General features: G+C 36.2%; 1 protein-coding gene across 4 annotated transcripts in view; it reads left to right on the top strand.

Annotated features, from left to right (window-relative positions):
- The window catches only part of EPHA6 (EPH receptor A6), a 493,307-nt gene that overhangs the window by 386,056 nt on the left and 88,428 nt on the right, over positions 1–18,823 (top strand). For 2 of the 4 annotated variants that reach the window (XM_026843366.1, XM_026843356.1), the window contains one exon: positions 13,776–13,898. The exons of the other annotated variants lie outside the window; for them this stretch is intronic. In XM_026843366.1, coding sequence (XP_026699167.1) covers positions 13,776–13,898 — 123 coding nt within the window. The remainder of the gene's footprint in view (positions 1–13,775; positions 13,899–18,823) is intronic. 4 annotated transcript variants of the gene reach the window in all.

The raw sequence follows: 18,823 nt of genomic DNA, 5'->3' as shown, positions 1-18,823 counted from the left end.
TAGAATCCAAGTTTGTATGGATCGTGATGCAATGTAGTCAGGACTGATGTCTCATTGCCTCAGACTACTTGGCTTAATACCTTCCTTTTGTGCTGGCATTAGTCTCTTAGTTTCCAGTTGTAGTTCTTGTACTACTAGTCATCTAAAGAATGAAAGAGTGTCAATAAAGGTACTGTAGGCTGCACTGACATAAGGTAAGACCTTATACCAGGAAGGATATCACAGTTAGGGGAATATATCTCTATATTTTCATGGATTACAGTTTGTTCTTGATAATAATCTAACAGATGTGTCTTTCTTAGAGTAGAAGCCTTATTATACCAAGATTTATCTGTTTCATCATCTGTTGAATTAAGATATTACACTAAGACTGCACTTTTTTGGGGAGCTATCTAGATTAGATATCAAAATAATAGAGATAATTCGATGTTTCTGTCCCATGGCAGATGTTGGTTCTAGATCCATGTCTCCTTGAGGGGACACAATGAAAGATGGGAGACATAATCATGGTGACTGTTAAGTCCCCATGGTTACTTTTTTAAGAGAAACAGCTGCTATTCTTACTGTTTTAACTAAATTTGAACTGAGTGTATCAAACTAGTAATATATCCCTGGTGCTTTCAATTTGATGCAAAGTTATTCTCAGTGTATTATTTTAATGTTGCCTGAAGTTTGCTTGTGGGTGAAGAGTTCTTGTTCACCCTCACAGTTTTGTTTGCATTTCCCGATTCTTTATGAATAAGCCTACTGCCTTATATGTATGGAAAGGTCATTGTGAGGACTTACAAGTTAATTTATCATGGAATCATAGAATCATTTAAGTTGGAAAAGACCTTTAAGATCATCAAGCACAACTATTTATGAAGTGATTAGAAACTCAGGGGGCAGAGTGCTATTGAAGCCATTATCATTACCACTAAATAATTTAATAATGCTGGAGCGTTATTACAGAAGAGCTGTCAAATGTGCTGTAAATAATACTAATCTTCTCTAGTCCAATGGATTTTAGGTATCTGAGGATGGAGGCATGTATCTTAGTACTTCTGCAAACCTCAAAATATACGTGTCATTAAAATAAACAGGTACAAGCTAGCAAGTAGATTTTTATTGGTATGTTGAGATCCTTAAATAACCACTTAAAACTGATGTAAATTTCTGTGTCACTACCAAAAATAGAGCGAGGTTATCTGTGCTTTCTCATATGGGATATACTGATAGTCTTCATGAACCAATAGTATTGGCGTTAGCTCTTTTAACCATGTTATGCTGCCAGGTTCTAGTTGCCAGTTGTCAAAGCCTTCACAGAAGAAATAAGAGAATGCATTGTGTAAACATACCCTAATTCACCTAATACACAAAGTTAAATAGATCAGCTTGTATGCTTGAACTTTGATTAACTGGATGAATGTTTGAGTCATTGAACTTGTTCCAGAAAACCTGTACCTCTTCTCTGGTTTACATCTCTTTAAATTTTACATTTGTTTGCAAGTATGTGAATAAGGAATGAAATAATAAGGGGTTTATTATTCTGTATTGTTTAGGCCTATCAGTTCATTTTACCAAACCTGTGATAAAACAAAACATGCAAGACCGACATCAGTAATTAGTTGAAGGGAGAATGCCAGCAATGTGGTACAGGTTAATACATAAGGACAAGTAACAATCCATAGATTTACCTCAGCTAGAATAAGAAAGAGCATTGTGATCAATTTTGTCTTTCTGAAATAGAGAGTCCATCAGCCCTAGGGAACTGCTAGTTCATCAGGTAATTATAGTAGTGGTTGTCCACATGTCATACATGGTCTGTCATATAAACCTCTGCCTCAAGAGGTTGTATTGTGATCTTCACTACAGCTTAAAGGCTCATACCTAAATTTCTAGTGTAAGGCAACAAGCTTGAGATATCTTCATCAGCAGATTCATATGAAGAAGATTAATTAAAATATGGATTAGTAATTTTCACATATAAGTGATCTGATACTGTATTTTATGGAAACATGAGAGTTGGATGTGAGGAAAAGAAACCTTTAGTTATTTACAGCATCATCTTTTTAATGCAAGGATTACTACAAACTGTAGTTGTAATGCTTTGTATGGGGACAGAAAGAGAGCAGAAATGAAACGAACTTCTTGAGAAGGAGGTAATGCCAGTTTGTTTTAGAAAGCTGCAGATAGGTTTCTCCTGCGTAAGGACCAGATACATCCTCCTCACAAAGGGATCAAAGCACTTGTATGGAATATTGCCAGTCGGGACATGCTTCCCACATACAGATTAATTTTCCAGTGTAGAGAAGTAAAAGCTGCCGACAGTAACCAATTTCAGTGATTAGCAAGAAATCTTTTAAATTTGGAAGTGGAATAGTCACATTTTGAAATGAAAATCTGTTCAGACTTGTTTGAGTTACGGTCTGTTGAAAAGTGCCATATATTTTCTGCATTTTGCTCTGGAGAGCAAGTGAGAACTTTAATGAAAGAGGTTTGCAGTGAACACAGACGCACTCATTTTGCTTCCTGATCTCATTCAGCATTGCAACTCCAACCAAGGCAGATAAACTATTTCTGCATCCACAGTTCTTCTAGCGCTATCATCAACATCCACACAAAGTAATGCCATCATTTTAATAGAGTTTTCATCTGTAAACTGTTTACTCAGAATCTATTAACTCAGTCCATCACTACGTTCTTTGTATATTTCTGACCTCCAAATTCCTTTCTTTACTTCCTCTCTACTGTGAGTCATGCTATATCCATTTCACAGACTATAATTATCTTTCTGATTCTTAATACATGCATAGTTCAAGTTCCAGGTGATTAAATAATTTAGATGCAAACTGTCCGGGATCCATTCCAGACTCTTGAAGCTTTGGTTGGAAATACAGTTTGCAAAAAAATACTGCTTCTTAAATCTTACAGTTCTTCACAGATAAACATAGTCTTGGCACTGCTTATAAATCAGGAGTAGATGATAAAACTGTTAAGGGGGACACAATTGAAAGAGAGAAGCAATGTGAAAAAAGATACATTTTTTAAAACACCATAATTAGATGGTGTGAGTTTACAGAGTACTCAGTTTAAGTATGATCTTAATATAATCCCAAGACACTGATGACAATCCTGTAAACATATTTTAAGAGGCAAATGTATTCAGTCTGACATTCCAGAATAAATTCATGACTACATCAATCGGTAAATATTGTCATTTTTCTACTAAACTTTAACAAGGTAATTTCTACTGAATAAAATTTGAAAGTAAATAAGTCTAGCTGATAATGACTTCATTTCAATATTTCATCTAGAGAAGCATAGTACAGAATTTTCATAATAGTAGAAATCTGAAACAAACTACTGTACTCTTGCTAGAATTGACATAATTGATTTCCTTTCTTCCTGAAACAACAGAAACTTGGTAATTTCTCCCTAGACTGATAATAAGTTACCCACTTTGGAAGTGAATTTCCACTTCTTCCTTTTTCTGCTTTTTTCCTCTGCTGTAGTTGAGAACATTCTTCAGCATACAAACACTGTTTTGCTGTTTTAGATAAGATTGGCAATTTACTTCCAATTTTCAATGAATGACTTTATAAGCATTGAAAAATGTGACTTCACAGCCTATGTAAATACTGATTGCCCAATATTCATCTTGCCAGAGGAAAATCAGTTGAGAGAGGTTTTGCCACATGGCATTCACCCTTAACACCAAGTAGTCTTTGAGCTTGAGAGAAAATCTTCCAAATACACTGATATCCACAAAAGGTAATTAACAAGCACAGCTAATTTCTTTGGTCAGTAGCATTTAAAAAAAAAAAAAAAAAAAAAAAGGAAGCAGAATGCCTGTGCATATGCCACAGCCCGTTAGTTAGCTGCAGGAGCTAACTACAACCTGGCTTCTAACACAGGTTATCAGGTGTGGGCTGGGACACCTTCACTGAGCCTAGGCATAGAGGGTTTTTTATGTAGCATATAGATTTGTAAATGTAAGCCAGTATATAATACATTTCTAATCAAAAAGTTCATCTGAGGTCACGATAATGATAGCTATCTTCCTACTTCTAATCTTGACATCATTTACTTGAGGGAGTCACTTGGTGTTTGTAACCAAGAAGATAATCAAACCTTTGTATTTCATTTCATTGATATTAGTGAAATGTCAATTGTGAATGGTGTGAATGTGAATAGTGAAAGGAATCCTCACCCTCAATTTATACTCTACATTTGTTTGACAAAAAATCACGTTTTGTCAATTGACTCTAGAACTTCAGCCCCAAGTGTTTTTCTTAACTGAAAATGGTGAGCTTTTTTCAAAGATACTAATTAGTGTCTAAAAGTGGAGAACCTTACTACTTGTTACTCCTACTCCTTGTTCATACTGTTACAGGCTAGCAAGGCTAGAAGAGGAGATTATCAGAGCTTTAATTGCAGAACTGCAGAATGTTCAGCAAGCTGCATGAGTACATTCCTCTTCAGATGTCACCCAATGAAAAGCTATTTCACTCATTCAATTAAAACTCACTGCAATTTTTAAACATGAAGTCCAAAATTAAACCTATTATCTCTGTTTTTATGGAAATACCATGAAAAAGGACATCTGAAAATTAAAAAGCTCCTGGAACTTCTTAACCATCCCATTTATAAGACCACATCAACATTTCACATGGGAGGTTCCTGTCTTAAAGGATGAAGAATTCATATCATGGAAATACTGATTTCATTCAGAATCTTTTATTCCAGAATCACAAAAAATGGGTGATCACCAGACAACTGAAATGAAATTCATATTGCTAATTATTAATGGGCTGATCGTTCCCTAAATCATGATGTGCATGAAATTAATCAAAAAGGTTTGGGCTGATATTGCAGGCTTTGTTTTTTCTATCATGAAAACTGTAATTTTAAAGTATTTTGTTTCCAGCTAAGTTGATAATACATGTGGGATCATGAAATCCAAATGTACAACATACAGTGCTGGGAACAGTGTTCTGGGTATCATACAGAACTATAAATACATAAAGACTTCAGAGTTCTTGTTTAGCATTGTGCTACAGCTATTTTCAGTTAAAGCACTGACTGAAAAATACTTATTTAGCAGACAGTTTAAACATACATAGCTTGTTATATCCCATAGCAGCAGCACAGTATTTCAAATTACTGTTCCATTAAGACTACAAAGATGATTCAACACAACAGTTGTTATTGCTGTTAAAAGCCTTAATCATATTAATGTTGTCATACCAGTCTTCTCAGCAACCAGATCTTCAGTGTGCATTGACATTTAACACATCACAAAATAAATGGCTATAGTGTTTGTAGAACTCTTTTCAAGCAATTCCCTCATTTCCCTTCCCCCACAAAACTGCCTGTTTCTCTAGAAGCACCAAGGGAAATTAAAGTAGGAGTTAATATTCTACCCAAATATTTTGTAACTTCTATCAGTTCCTCCTTAAGAATTGTAAGCTTCTTTCAGCATTTACTTTTTCTCCCAGAAAAGTCATAAGTAAAGCCATAACTTGCTATAGTTGGGAATTTCTAAAATAGCGTCATTCCATGTAAATATTACCAAGTCTGAATTTATTCCCTTCCACCAATCAAGAAATAGGAGAGCACCAGCACTTCAGGTTCATAGGAAAGCATTGTCTTTCACAAGGATCTCAAGATTAAACTCATCAGGGTTGGAGACCTGAACAGCAGCTTTATCCTACCAAGTGTTTGTCGTCTTCATGTTTCCAGATAGACCCCATAAATTTAAGTAGGGAGCAGAGATTAGGGGACTTGGTATAGAAAATCAGGCCTTTTAAAAATATTTTCACCAAGAACTAGGTTATAGTGACCTACTTCTCAGAAATGAGGCCAAAACATGTGGATGCTTTATTATTACCAAACCAATAAAACTAAGTAAATTCAGAGTTAAAGCCAAACTGAAACATAAACCCAAAAAAGCATGGAAATAAATAATCCTGAACTACTCATTGTGCTATCATGTAAAAACCTCATAGTGAATACAAGCAAAGCAGCATTTGTAGAAAACAGGTCCTTTTCTATTATTATTATTATTACTTATTGTCACTGGAGAAGAAAACAGAAATGTTTTCAGGCACACAAACCCTTCTTCAGATTATTTTGTTGAGCCTGGGTGGCAGAAAGTATTGCTTGGATGCTAAAAGAGACAAACCACAAGGCCATCACAACTCCAGCAGTGGTTGTGTCATGGCAGCACCTCTGTTCCCACACTGCATCAAACAAAGGCAACACTAGCTCTCCCTTAGCCTACTGGCAAAGGCAGAAAAGGAAGAAGGGTTAATATTAAAATTGCCTTATATGTTTCAAAATACATATTCCAGGTAGAGGCTGAAGTTCACTGAAGTACATCAGTGTACCTCACTGTAGGTGGCTGGATAAACCTCAAGTCTTTTCTGATGGAAATTCCTACTCTTATATAAATACTATATGTGACTAGTGAACAAGGGTTAAAAAAGTCTTTACAGTAATTCGTTATACTTTAAATTCAGGTTGTTGCTGAATATTAAAAATTTCAGATCAGGACCTTCAAAATCACGTCACAGTGCTAGAATAACATAATGCTGAAAACTATTCTAGTTTTTCTAATCTTTATTTTTTCTAAACATTATAGACCACATTCATTTTGTATTTCCTTGCTTTTCTACATAAATTATTTAAACTTTTTTAAAGAAAAAAGCAAGTTACAAGCCAGCCAGAACATATGGATCAATTGAGCATGCAGTTTTTTGTCAATGCTAGGTGAACCCAAGGCAGGTAAGTATATACCCAAATCTCTTCCACACCTCTGCATTTTTTCATCAGGCCTTCTTCTGTCCACACTTCTGCTTGCACTTTTATTTTCTGCAAAGCACACACATCTCCATACATATTTTTCCTTCTTCCAGACACATGTATTTCAAGTGTTCACTTCTGTATATTTTCTAAGTATAGCTGATCCAAAGTTTTTTAAAAGACCTCTTTGGGAATTTTTGGTAAGTTTTGCCGTTGTTTGTAACTGAAAATTGATTCATCAACAGAGGTGCAATTTTCTGCTCCCTGGATTTCTTAGATTTGTCCTCTACATGTGTGTTATCTTCTTTTGCTCTTAGGGCACATCTGCACCACAGCTATTTTGTCTACAGCATTTTGTCATAAGAGGCTACTACATCCTATTGTTTCCAGTGATCTAATGGCTTTCTTTAAGAATCATTTGTGAATCTGGGTTCATTGAATACTTTGGAAGACCATTGCACTTGTCAGAATAATCCCCTAACTGTAGGCAAGATAGTTTCGGTCCTATTGAGAATAATAGAAGCTGACTTGTGAAAAAGGGCAGTCCTGCTTAAGGGTGGTGTGCAGTAGGATGTTACTTTTCAGTTCTTTCTGAGAGAGAAACATTCTTATGCAGAATAACAGGAAAAAAAGACATTTTGTTCTAAAATAAAATTTTCAAGTGTTCACAATCTAAGATACAGCAAAAAGGGAAATTTAAGCATCTGTTAATCCATTTTTAAGACTATTGAGGAGAAATATATGATGCAGTTTGTTCAGTTTCTTAGAGAGCTTTTCCTAAAGTGTGTTTTGATTGAAGGTAACCAGCTTGCTCACAAATATTCAGAAAATCCATTTGGTTTTCATGAGTAAAACTGTAAAAATTGTTTCAGATGCACAGCAGAGTTTATTCTTAGATGAAATTGCCAACAGTGGCTATTCAACCATTCTGCAATTCTGTGATTTCAGTAGGGGTAAGCACACCCATTTTTGTTAATTGATGTTCTCTAATATTTTATGATATGTATTGTTAAATATTGCTCAGTGATCTTAAAAATTATATTTTCCTAAGACATTTGAGTTATGTGGGTAAAAATTTAGGCATACCACTCCATAGTGTATCACCTTTTCCTACATGTGACAAAAAGCTCTAAAATAAATTAAAAGCAGCTTCTAGATCTCCAGATTAGGACATTCAAACCAGTTAAAATTATTTGTATAGATCCATGCTTTCTGAATGTACTGAAAATGTGATCCAACAAATTCATCAGTTGTAAATTATAGCCCTGCTTCTGATCCTTTTTTTCCTTTCCAAGTCAAGCCTTTTAAATGCTCTACAAATTGTAATCTGACATCATAATTTAAAAGTTTTATAAAGCCATTCCTCATGAAAACCTTCCATATGTTCTTCCATAAAAGATTATGAAGTAATGTGCAATTCCTGGTGGTCTAGGAAGGATAAATCAATAAAATCATATGAGAGAAAATTCAACCAGTTTTCAGTACTTTCCGTAATGGATATATTACAAATAATTTTAGAAAAAATGAGCTAACCCTTCTTCTAACTTCCCTGAAGAAACACTAGTAACAATAAAAAACAGGTTTTATTTTACCATGGAAGGTGCTCATAACAGAAGCCAGCCTTCTCCCAGACATTGAGCGATAATTCCCCTATTCAGAAGAGGGAAAACTCTTTGTACTTTGTCCTCTATTATTTAATTACTAAATGTTTCAGTCCCACCTTCATGAGAGTGCGGTTAGGAGTGAAAACATCCTGAAGTCATTCAGTTGCTTCCTGCCAAACTGAATGTGAGAGCTCATTTCCTTTAGCCCTTTGTCTCACTTCCCCAAAGCCTTCATCTGTAGAAATTTCTTAGCTGAATTTTTTAATCCCTGTATGAAAAGCATCAAAACAACTCACTATATAGAAACTAATATCAGTTGTTCAGTTGTTTTTTTATATTAAATACGCTAACTGTGCATTTTTTTCTTTTTTTTTTTTTTTTCAAAATCTGTGGGAAAAGAATAACAAACTAAAGTCTTCCTCTGATAGTTCTAATAAAGAGATGGTACTAATTAAAAGAAATAACTGACGGTAATTGTCACCTCTCTAGCACTTCTCCTTCCAGTTTATTAAATTAAGCAGCCAAAGAGTTCCTTCTGAATTTGAAGCTGTTAGATGCCAAAAAATACACAGCACCCAAAATGGTCAATTCCACCTGCAGAAAGTGTTTGATCAGTTTAAGGTGTAAGACATAAGAAAACCCAACAACTACAAGTAACAGGGCCGAAGAGCACTAGGTATCTTCAGTAGGCTTTCTAATAACCTACTTCAACCAGGTGGCTAGACACAACGTAAAGTCTCTAGATATGTTCTTCGTTTTAAAAGCGAATCTCCACAGGCTTCACTAAGGTCCCACCAGTACAATTGCTATAGTGGGAAAAAAAAATTAATTCTTAGTTTGCTCCCAGCAAGGCTCAGGGACCCTGGCACAAACAGAACAAGCTGATGGCCCTGTCTGCCTGTCCCTGCACAATTTAGCAGCTTCAGATGCCATCTCTGCAAGTCCTGTGGGCCCAGAGGCTGCCACAGCATCGGCTCAAGTGCTGATGACCGTAGTGGGGCAAAGAAGCCAGCAGCTGGCAAGGAGGAAAGGGTGGGATGGGGGACCCTGAGGACGGCCAGCAGTGTGCTGGCACTTTACTGCATGTGGGAGAAAAACTGGTGGAAATGTTTGCACTCAGGTCAGCAGATGTGAGTGGGTATGTACTGTCATTAACAAAATAAAACTGTGTTCAGTTTCTGTGGAAAATTCTGAGGGTCTTCTGGTGAAAGTTTCTGCAAAGTGTCAGCAGCAAAATTAATGGGTCAGGTTAATGTTTCTCAGCTTGCTCAATCCCTGAGAGTTTTAAAGTGCAAGTTAGTTCCTTCTAAATGCTTTTTTACTGTAGCACAGAAAGGGCCCTCCACTCCCCATTCAAAGAGAAGCTGTGTGTTTCACTTCAGCCTATTGTGTTCCACCAGTATTGCACCGGGTGCGTTTGATGCCATTCTCTCCATGGCCACTAGCCATTCTCTCCAGTGCCACTAGCCCTAAGCCATGGGATGTGCCTTTGGTGTGAGGAGTAATGGCTGTTCCTTCTGGCTGGCCACGCTGTCGTGATGCAAGTGCCAGTAAATGTGTGTGAATTAATATATGTGCTCTGGAGCTGAACTAAGCATAAGTATTTCCTTTACCCATCTACTCTTGCCCTTCTGCTCTGTGTGATTACGCTACTAAAACCATGCCAGTTTAGAATGCTGTACTAGTGATTTCCCTATCAAATTCTACAATTTGTGGGATGATATTCCCCTTGGAACAGCAGATGAAGGTGGAAGGCAGGCTCATTGATTCAGTACACCCCCACTGCTTCTGAGCACAGGCACTTAGCTGTAATAATTATGAAACAGAAGAATTTATGCTGAGTTATAAACTGGCATCACAGGACTCAGTAAATGGTGTATACTTCATGAACCATCAGCTATTTAGAGTATTTCTAGATGTTTTTACTCTTTCAATGCACTTTTCCAACTAATATGTGTAATGGATGTGGTTTGCTATGTTAAGATGACATAATGTTCATAGTGTATAACTATGGAGGGGGGAGAGGTTGAGTTTTTTCCTCAATAAATCCATGCCTGTAAGCTGTATTTCAGGGCACTGAGGAAACATAGCTTAATATTCATGTTTCCTTTTCCCAGTTTAGAGCCAGTAAGACCTAATACTAAAAGGTCTTCTCCTTAGTGTAACTGCACCCACTGCAAAAGTGAGTGTAATTTTTACACGAAATGGGTGTATAGCACTAGTCTCTGTATGATGTACACTAACAGAATGGCATTTCTCAAGCAAGTTGATTAACTAAAGAAATAATATCCTAGCATCTTGAAAGTGTCCAGTGTGGTTGCTTTAAAGAGAGTGATTAAATTAAGTATTAACATTTCTATTGCTATCATACACCTCTAAAAAATGAATATTGCTTTTGCAGCTTGGAGCACGAAGCAGCAGGATGTAAAGAAGGCACATTTTGGGAGGATTTTTTCTTTAGCTAAGCATGATTATAGTTTGGAAAAAGAGGAAAGACTGTATCTTCATTGTCAAATAAAAAAAAATGTTCAGGTAGAAGGAAATGCAGTTCTTCTTCATTGATTTCCACACAGGTTTGTAATATTTCAGAGAAGCTAGTGTTTTCTGTTTATCATGATCCCATCTCCCTTCTTCTTTGTTGTGTTAGCCTTCAAAGAGCTTTTTCCCTTTCTGTCTTGAATATTTTTTTTTGTTACAGATTTTCTGTCAAAGATTTCATGAATGTTTATGCAAACAAGTAAAAATTTGAGTAAGCTTCTAAATTTCTGTAAATGCTCAAAACTCTTATTAAACCTTTGTCCTTCTGGTGGTGACTGACGGGACTTACAAGAACTCATTTTCTTTCCCAACTACCTGCAGTGGTAATCAACTTCCATATATATAGTCATGTAATAGAGTCTTAAACCCTGTTCACGTTGTACAGACAATAATACCAAAAGAACCCATTTGTTCATTCTGGGGAAAATGCTGTATTTTAATTTATGACCATGAATGTTTTAAGATGAATGGACTTTCAGCCTCTCCTTTGTCTGCATTTTTGTGTTGGTGGATGCTGATCAGGGCTGAATGTTACACACCTTGTCCTTTTCAGAAGCTGTTTGTGGACTTGTAGAAGACACTAAATGAGGTCTTGTTCTTGTAACACTATTCTACTTAATCAGAAATATTTTTGAGGTGATAGTAGAATAATTGGGTGGGATTCAGTTGCCAAAAACAACTGTAGATAGCTACTCTTAGATACCCAGCTCCTACTTTGCCTCTTGCTGCCACTTTCAAAGAATGCAAATCTCCTGCAGATCTTGCCATGTCTGCCAAATGTGAATGTCTCAGATTTTCTAGAGCATCTCAGATGACAAAAAGCATTTACGCTTAAGCAACTGAATCCTACCTTTTAAGTGTGAGAGAAAAACATTGTTTATATGTATTCTCTTAGCTATTTGCTTCTTATAAAGCCTCAATAATTTTAGCTCTCTAGCTCTCTTCTTGGTACTCAGATTGAATTGCTTGAAAATTTGCTGCTATTTGGTTTTGTTTCTGAATATGTACAATAAGTGAAATAAATTTGGTTTTGTCTTCATTACTTTCTATAACAAAGTAACTTATTGTAAGAGTGCTAGGAAACGAGATATTTGCCATTTAACACCATCAAAATGTAGGAAAATGTCAATGGTGAAGCTCAAGCTGTTTGGCTTTTCTGAATGTCTGTACATATGGCTCATAGTGGGTGTACTTTATGGTTGGTATAATTCATATTTTGAAACAGAGAAGCAAAGTTTTATTTGGGAATTCTTCATATGCTCATTATTTAGCCTTCATGTTTTAAGATGCTGTTTAGTATCGAACATCTTGGACTTAATGGAACAATTTTCCATTCTAAAATTGAATTTCTATGTATTGCATTCTGGACTTTCTATCCATGATAACTTCTGAAAATATTTTAAAATGAAAGCCATGAGATTTGGAAACACTTTTACAAGAATGCCAAAGGCTTTTCTGGAGTGGCCAGAGGGAAAACTTTAATGCCTTATCTTTAGCCGTTAGTTATAAAAATACTGCGTCCAGAACACTAATTAAATGGATTAATTTTCCACAGACTGCAGCAGCTCTAATAACAAATCTAAAGGACAAGCATATTGAGGAAAAACAGTAGAACTCTTGCCTGAAAATAAGACAAAAATTCAAAGCTCTCCTAGGCTACTTTAAGTTCAGCAAATACATATGTGTGTTTTGAGGCTAAATTTTCCTTGCTATAATTTTATTTGTTAAAAAAAATCCTAGCTGTTGCATAAATTTTAAGATGGCCGTTTATTTTTCTCATTGTATATAAATATTAAGATGATTTCTGTCTCTCAAAAGAACTAATATGAGATACCTGCAAGATGATAAAAACAAACTTGCTATTGCCTAAATTTTGGATGGATACTTGCTTGATGTACTTGCAAAAATCCACAATTTATTCTGATTGTCAATTTAAATTTATTACAAGTTGGGAGAATCTTGACTCGTGCTTTTAAGCAAGATGTGTAGAGCTCTCATTTCAGATCCATTTTTGATGCTGACATTCGCTAACACGAGCTAGCTGAAATGATGTCTCTAGACCTCTGTATATATGCTGAAAGCTGAGACAGTGGATCAAATGACAGAGTCCTTTTTTATCATCACTATCATAGATATGGCACAAGTACTTATTTTAAAGGAGGTGTATGAGATAATCATTGTTTCCAGAAATAAAACTATACATCTAGGCAGTGAGAAGGATATAAAGTTTATTATGTTGAAAGTGTAAAATGTGTTAAGCTTCTGGTGAGAGCAAAGCAGAAAGGGGCCATGTCTCTACTTCTGTTTTTTGCCTGCATCAGTACATTGATAGGCGTTGGGAGATGTGATAGAAGCTCTGACTAATGTAGCTGCCCTGACACAGAAGTCAGGGTTCCACTTCTCCCCTTGCCTGACACGTCTTTTGTTAAGTGGCATTAAAATACTAGTATAAAACACAGCTTTGCTGGTATAGCTTCAGCTCTATTGGTCTGTCTTTGAATGGAATACAATATTGTAAAATGCCTCTGTGGTATCATTTGGAATGCAGTATGAATGTGCAGTAGGTGTAATTTGCCTTTAAAATATCAACTTTTTCCATTCCTCCTAGAAGTGCTGGAATTCTCCACCTGTAAATTATACAGAAAACAGCCTCTTTCTGGTTAAAGCTGTGTATTGTATAACTTGGTTAAAAAGCAAACAAAGACTTTTAACTGCTTTTTATAAGATCTGTTCCAGTGAAACCACTGTTAACTCTGCAGAGATTTGGTTATTCTTTCTTTAAACAACTTCTTTTATCAGCCAAAGAACAAGTCATTTGATTAATGATGATTTTTATCTCTTTGAAAGGATCCTTTCCGACCATTGGGGTGAAGTCTCTTTCGAGATTCCTGAGGGCGGGATTTTTAAATAGCATCCTGGCCTCTCATCCAGTGTCAGGGGGTGGATCTTTACCCCCCAGCATTTCCTCTGGTAGGTATTCCAGCCTATTCCCCCACATCAATTTTTCCCTTCACCCTTTGCCCCATCTCTCCACACATCTTAGGGAAATGAAATTTGGTATTGGTCAAACTGGGAGATTGGATGTCCCTTCCAACAAAAAGACAAACTGAAAGGAAGAAATGGAAAAGATAAATTACTTTTCAGGAACTAGCTATTTTCCTGAATCAATGTACAGGAGAAATTGTGAGGGAAACTGATCTATAGTTAAGTGGTCAACCTAAATATTGGAAGCATGCCCACGTGCACCAGGGAAACATAACTTTAAAAATGCTTCTATAAAATCCCGTATTTTATGTGACTCTTGACTCTTCCCTAAAAATTTACATTCCCTTGCTAAAACACAGAAGCAAAACAAACTCGGAAAAGGAAAATGTGATTGTGTATTGATATAGTCTTTAAATCCTTTGTATGCTTCTGTATTTGCAACTTGTATCTCACGAAAACCACCTTAACTTTTTAAAAAACTTTTATCACAATTTGAGCTACTGTAATTCTCTTAAAATGAGTGAGAAAGCCCCATTGCTTGTGTTGCCAGCACTGTATTCTACACTGTCTCTGGCGAGGTCCCCAGCAGGGGCATAGCTGTATGATGGCATGAAGGACCCCACAGGTAATAGTAGGCCCAGAATGAGAAGCCCATGCCAGGTAAATGGGCTGCTATCGGATACTGGGCTGAAACAGGAAAGAAAGACAGGTTAGGGGCATCCTTTCCCAGAAAGGCTATATGTGCTATCCATTCTCTTCTGGAGCCATTAAACACCATCTTCCAGCAAAGCTAATAAATGAAGACTAAATACATGTACCCTAATTATAGTTAAAACTGGAACATAGTTCAGTTCTGTTCCTTTCTAAACTACATATTTCTATGTAAAATTAATCTGTACATGGGCTGATGTCACGCTTGTATCCTTTCGGGACATCTTATCTGTAATGTTACTGACAGTTTTTCTTAAAGAGGAAGAATCTCTCATGATAAAAGTAGGGAGAAAAATTGAAAATTTATATAATGTTATTAATTTGCTATACGAAAGAAACTGTTCTACTTCTCCATGTCCCATTTTCCCATTTTATCTATTGCAGTAGTTATAGGCCTCATTAATACATGACGATTTTTACTTAAGTGCTTTTATTTCTTTGTTTCTTTCTTTGAAGAGAAGCTTCTCAGCAACTTTGATGTCTTTTCTTATGAGTGTTTGGGTGTCTCTTGTCATCAGTTTGTAAAATACATATTTTTTTTCTCCTTGGGATGTCTCAGAGTGTTTAGTAGCTCTTAGGCTATTTTGGCAGTCAGCATAATGAGAAGATTTGTTACCTGTAACCAAATAACTCTGTGGAAGAGGAAATACTTCAGGCCCCATAAAATCCTCTGTTTTGAACATAGTGTTATGCATAGCATATCACTGATTCCATTAGATTATAAATGGCTTAACTACACTCAGGATCTGGCTTCTCAACTATGTATCTACCTACAAGCTTATTTTATAAGGTCCGCAGCACTGTTGTTTTCTGAGTGCTTGTAAAGCTTTTTCTCACATTTTTTGGACTTAAATCAGAACCCTTAAATGCAGTTTGTTTAATAAACCTGGTTCAGAATTTCTTGCTATTAAATGTCTTTTACTAAGAATCCTGATTCAATCTGAAGAAATACTCAAAACAGGGGAAAAGTGGAAATGCAGCTACCTGATATGCAACATATACACTAGCAAGGCAGTGGAAATGAATGTTATTGTTTGATCATGTCAGCAACAGAAAAAAATGAGCCAAGCAGCTATGCTACAGAAAAGGAGATACTTTCCACCTTCTGGAAAGTGAGGATTGTCAGGTAGTTGAAAGCCAGTGAAGAACTGTGATAAATCCAATGGACGAGGTGTGTTTCTTTGAGGAAGAGTGCATGTAGGGGGGCAGGTGGCATGAAACTCCACAGTGCAAGTCAGAAATTGCTGTTAGCCCTAAGAATCTTCTCTGTAGTACTGTTTAACTCCTCCTTTTTCACTTGACCATATTTGTATTTACCTTAAGCACAGTCTTAATTCTGAATTGCCTCTCTGTTACAGAGATGACAGGAGGTTGTAATTTCCATTTCATGTTAATTTTCCAAACTGCTAAAACCAGCTTTGCTGTACATGTGAGCAAAAAAACATACACATTTACTACATTTTTGACAAAAGAAAAAGAGAAATCTGTTGAGGGGATTGCTGATCTGGGCTGTGAGAGACTCAGAACTGTATCTCTTACTGTGCATGATTCAGTGCGAAATATAACATCATCCTTGAATCCTCAATCACTTTAGTACAAACAGAAAAGGGATGTACCCTTTGTTTCTTTGTATTGAAAAATACTGCACTAAACACCTGGCTTTTTTTGAGCATTGCTTTACTGAGGTACAAAGGCACCCAAGGCAACATTGCTCCAAGAAGGTATTTAAGTAGTGATAACTCTGTTATCGTGGCAGCCTCTGGCTATTAGAACAGCAGTAGGCAGGCAAAATCAACTGCCCATTGCAGTCTTGATGCTGTCTCCAAGGCTTATCCTCTCTCATTAAAAGTGAGAGGTTTGCTGTTTGTGCACTGGTACGGGAGAGCAGTGTGCTCGATTGCTGCCTTTGATAGCACAGTGACCCCACCTTCATTCTCGGAGATGCTGGGCTCATGTTGGACAGTAGCTTTCATAAGCCTAACAGAAGTACTTAACGTTTAATAACTTTGCTGAATTATAACCTAATTGCTTCACATATAGTTTATGTGTAAGATTACAGTGAAATTAACTACATGGAAGTCTTAAAATGCCTGCATTATTCTGCTATTAGGGTCTTTGGGAACAAAGATAATGAGATGGTTTTTATTTACCAAAAGCTTTAACTCAAGCTAAGTGGCAGATTGACTTCAAAGTAGTTAGAAAATTTATTCCATACTAAAGACAAAATGCTTTTACATCTTTTTTCTACAAAATTCCCCACAGATGTTTTAAGTGAAACATAGAACTAAACTGGAAAGCCTGCTATAAATAAGTATCTGGAAAACAGTTTGGCAAGGCAATGTAGCTGTTGTTTGCCTTTTTTCCTTTTCTACTTTTCACTCAGTAGTTGGGGGGAGTGTATTTCCTTTACCACTGCACTGACAGCTGATGTTCAGTTTTGTGTAATTTGGTGTCTGCTTTTGCACTGCGCAGAGGTTCACTTACGTAAAAGGTATCCTCATTTAAATAGCCAACTTAAAGATTAACTTACGCTGCTGGCATGGGGTGTTACATCTTTCTGCATAAATAAATTGCCTCAAATGTCAGTATTTTTTAAGCCTAGGCATAACTATGCTAATGCAATAAAGCTTATATTCGATATGCAGACATTTCTCTAGAAACAAAGCTTTAAGCAGACCTCCAAATATCTATCCTAGATTTTTGCAAAAACAAGCCCATTTTCAAACTAGCTTCCTTTGATTTAGCTATCATTTATGTCACAAATTACTTAGTTTGCAGTTATCCCACCTGTTAGCAGTACAAATTAATAGGACTTAGTTGATGTAGGTCTGTAATGACAGATGGATTCATGTAAGCAATAAATACTTTTTCTCAAGTGATATCCTTGCATATATTAAATAGAGTTCTTAAACCACTTAGCAGTTTACACTCCTCATGATATTTACACTGGCCTGAACTGTGGAAGGTTACCCCTTCCTTCATAATTACATATGCACACACATACACATATATACACATGTTGTGAAAAACCCAATAACTACATTGCCAGTGCCACATCTGTTTCTTCAAATTCCAGCTCTTCCAAACTAAGTACAGTGTTGCTTGCTCCATTTGGGGGAAATTCTTAGCTTAGTACTCTTGCTGTGTATTGGCAGCTCTTGATTTCAGTCATGTGTAAAGGGTTTAACGTGAAAAATGCATACCCATAGTGCCTGGTAGAAGTGTTGGATAGAAAAATTTATGGCATGCTGCTGTCTTTGAAGAGTCCGACAGATTGTTAAGCTTGCTGAGTTGGAAAGGAAGGGAGGGAGCTTCTCAAACAACTCAGACATAACTGTAGAATACTAAACCAGATGATTATCAGTTTTCTTTTCCCCTAATTTAATATTTTATTACAATTTCCGAGTGCACCTGAGTGAGCCCATTATTCTTGATATTGTATAAACTGACAATTGAAAGCAAATTGTATTGACAGACCCTTATTGAACAAAATTACTCAACAAGAACCATCAAGGAGCAATTCTTCATAGTGAAACTGAACTATAATTATGATACTCCAATAATGAGAAAAGTAGCTTCTGTTTTTTTTCAGTTAATGCATTTTTCCCTGCTCTGGATTCCAGCACCTAAACTGCTATTTGTTGTTAAATTAAAATTGCTAATCCTTTCTCGGTGACTAACAAATTGATTCTTTTATTGCGTATGCATTTTCTAGGATATCTGAGCCAAATGGCTCTTCCAGTTTCTTCTTTTCAGCCTCAGTGCTATTTCACTGGCATATCTAGCCTATAAACCCTACAACTAATACATAATTGCATGTATTTTCTGATAAGTTCAAATGTATGTGGACTTTTCCATTAGGCAAGCAGAAGGGACTTCAGAACCAAAATATGGATGAGCAGAAGGTAACACGAATAGGAATAACTTTTTTTTTGTGCTGGTCCATTAGGGTTTAGTTTGAACTATAGAGTTGGGATTAAGCTCTGAGTGTAGGATGTGATAAGAGGAGGTCTTCATTCTCCACCCTTGCTAAATAGCTCATTTCATGCTCAGATGGTCATTGTAAACAATTTCAAACATTTTAGCCCTAGATGTTCAGAAAAGCTTGTTGGCATATGTGGTCATTTTTACATAATATGCACCTCTAGTGCATATTTTTAAAAGTCTGACTACAGAAAATGTGGTAATTTATTCTAACA

The sequence above is a fragment of the Athene cunicularia genome (assembly GCF_003259725.1).
Source record: "Athene cunicularia isolate RWA chromosome 1 unlocalized genomic scaffold, athCun1 chr1_part1, whole genome shotgun sequence".
Taxonomy (NCBI): domain Eukaryota; kingdom Metazoa; phylum Chordata; class Aves; order Strigiformes; family Strigidae; genus Athene; species Athene cunicularia.
Note: the sequence above shows the minus strand (reverse complement) of the source record. Positions and strands in the feature narration are given on the sequence as shown.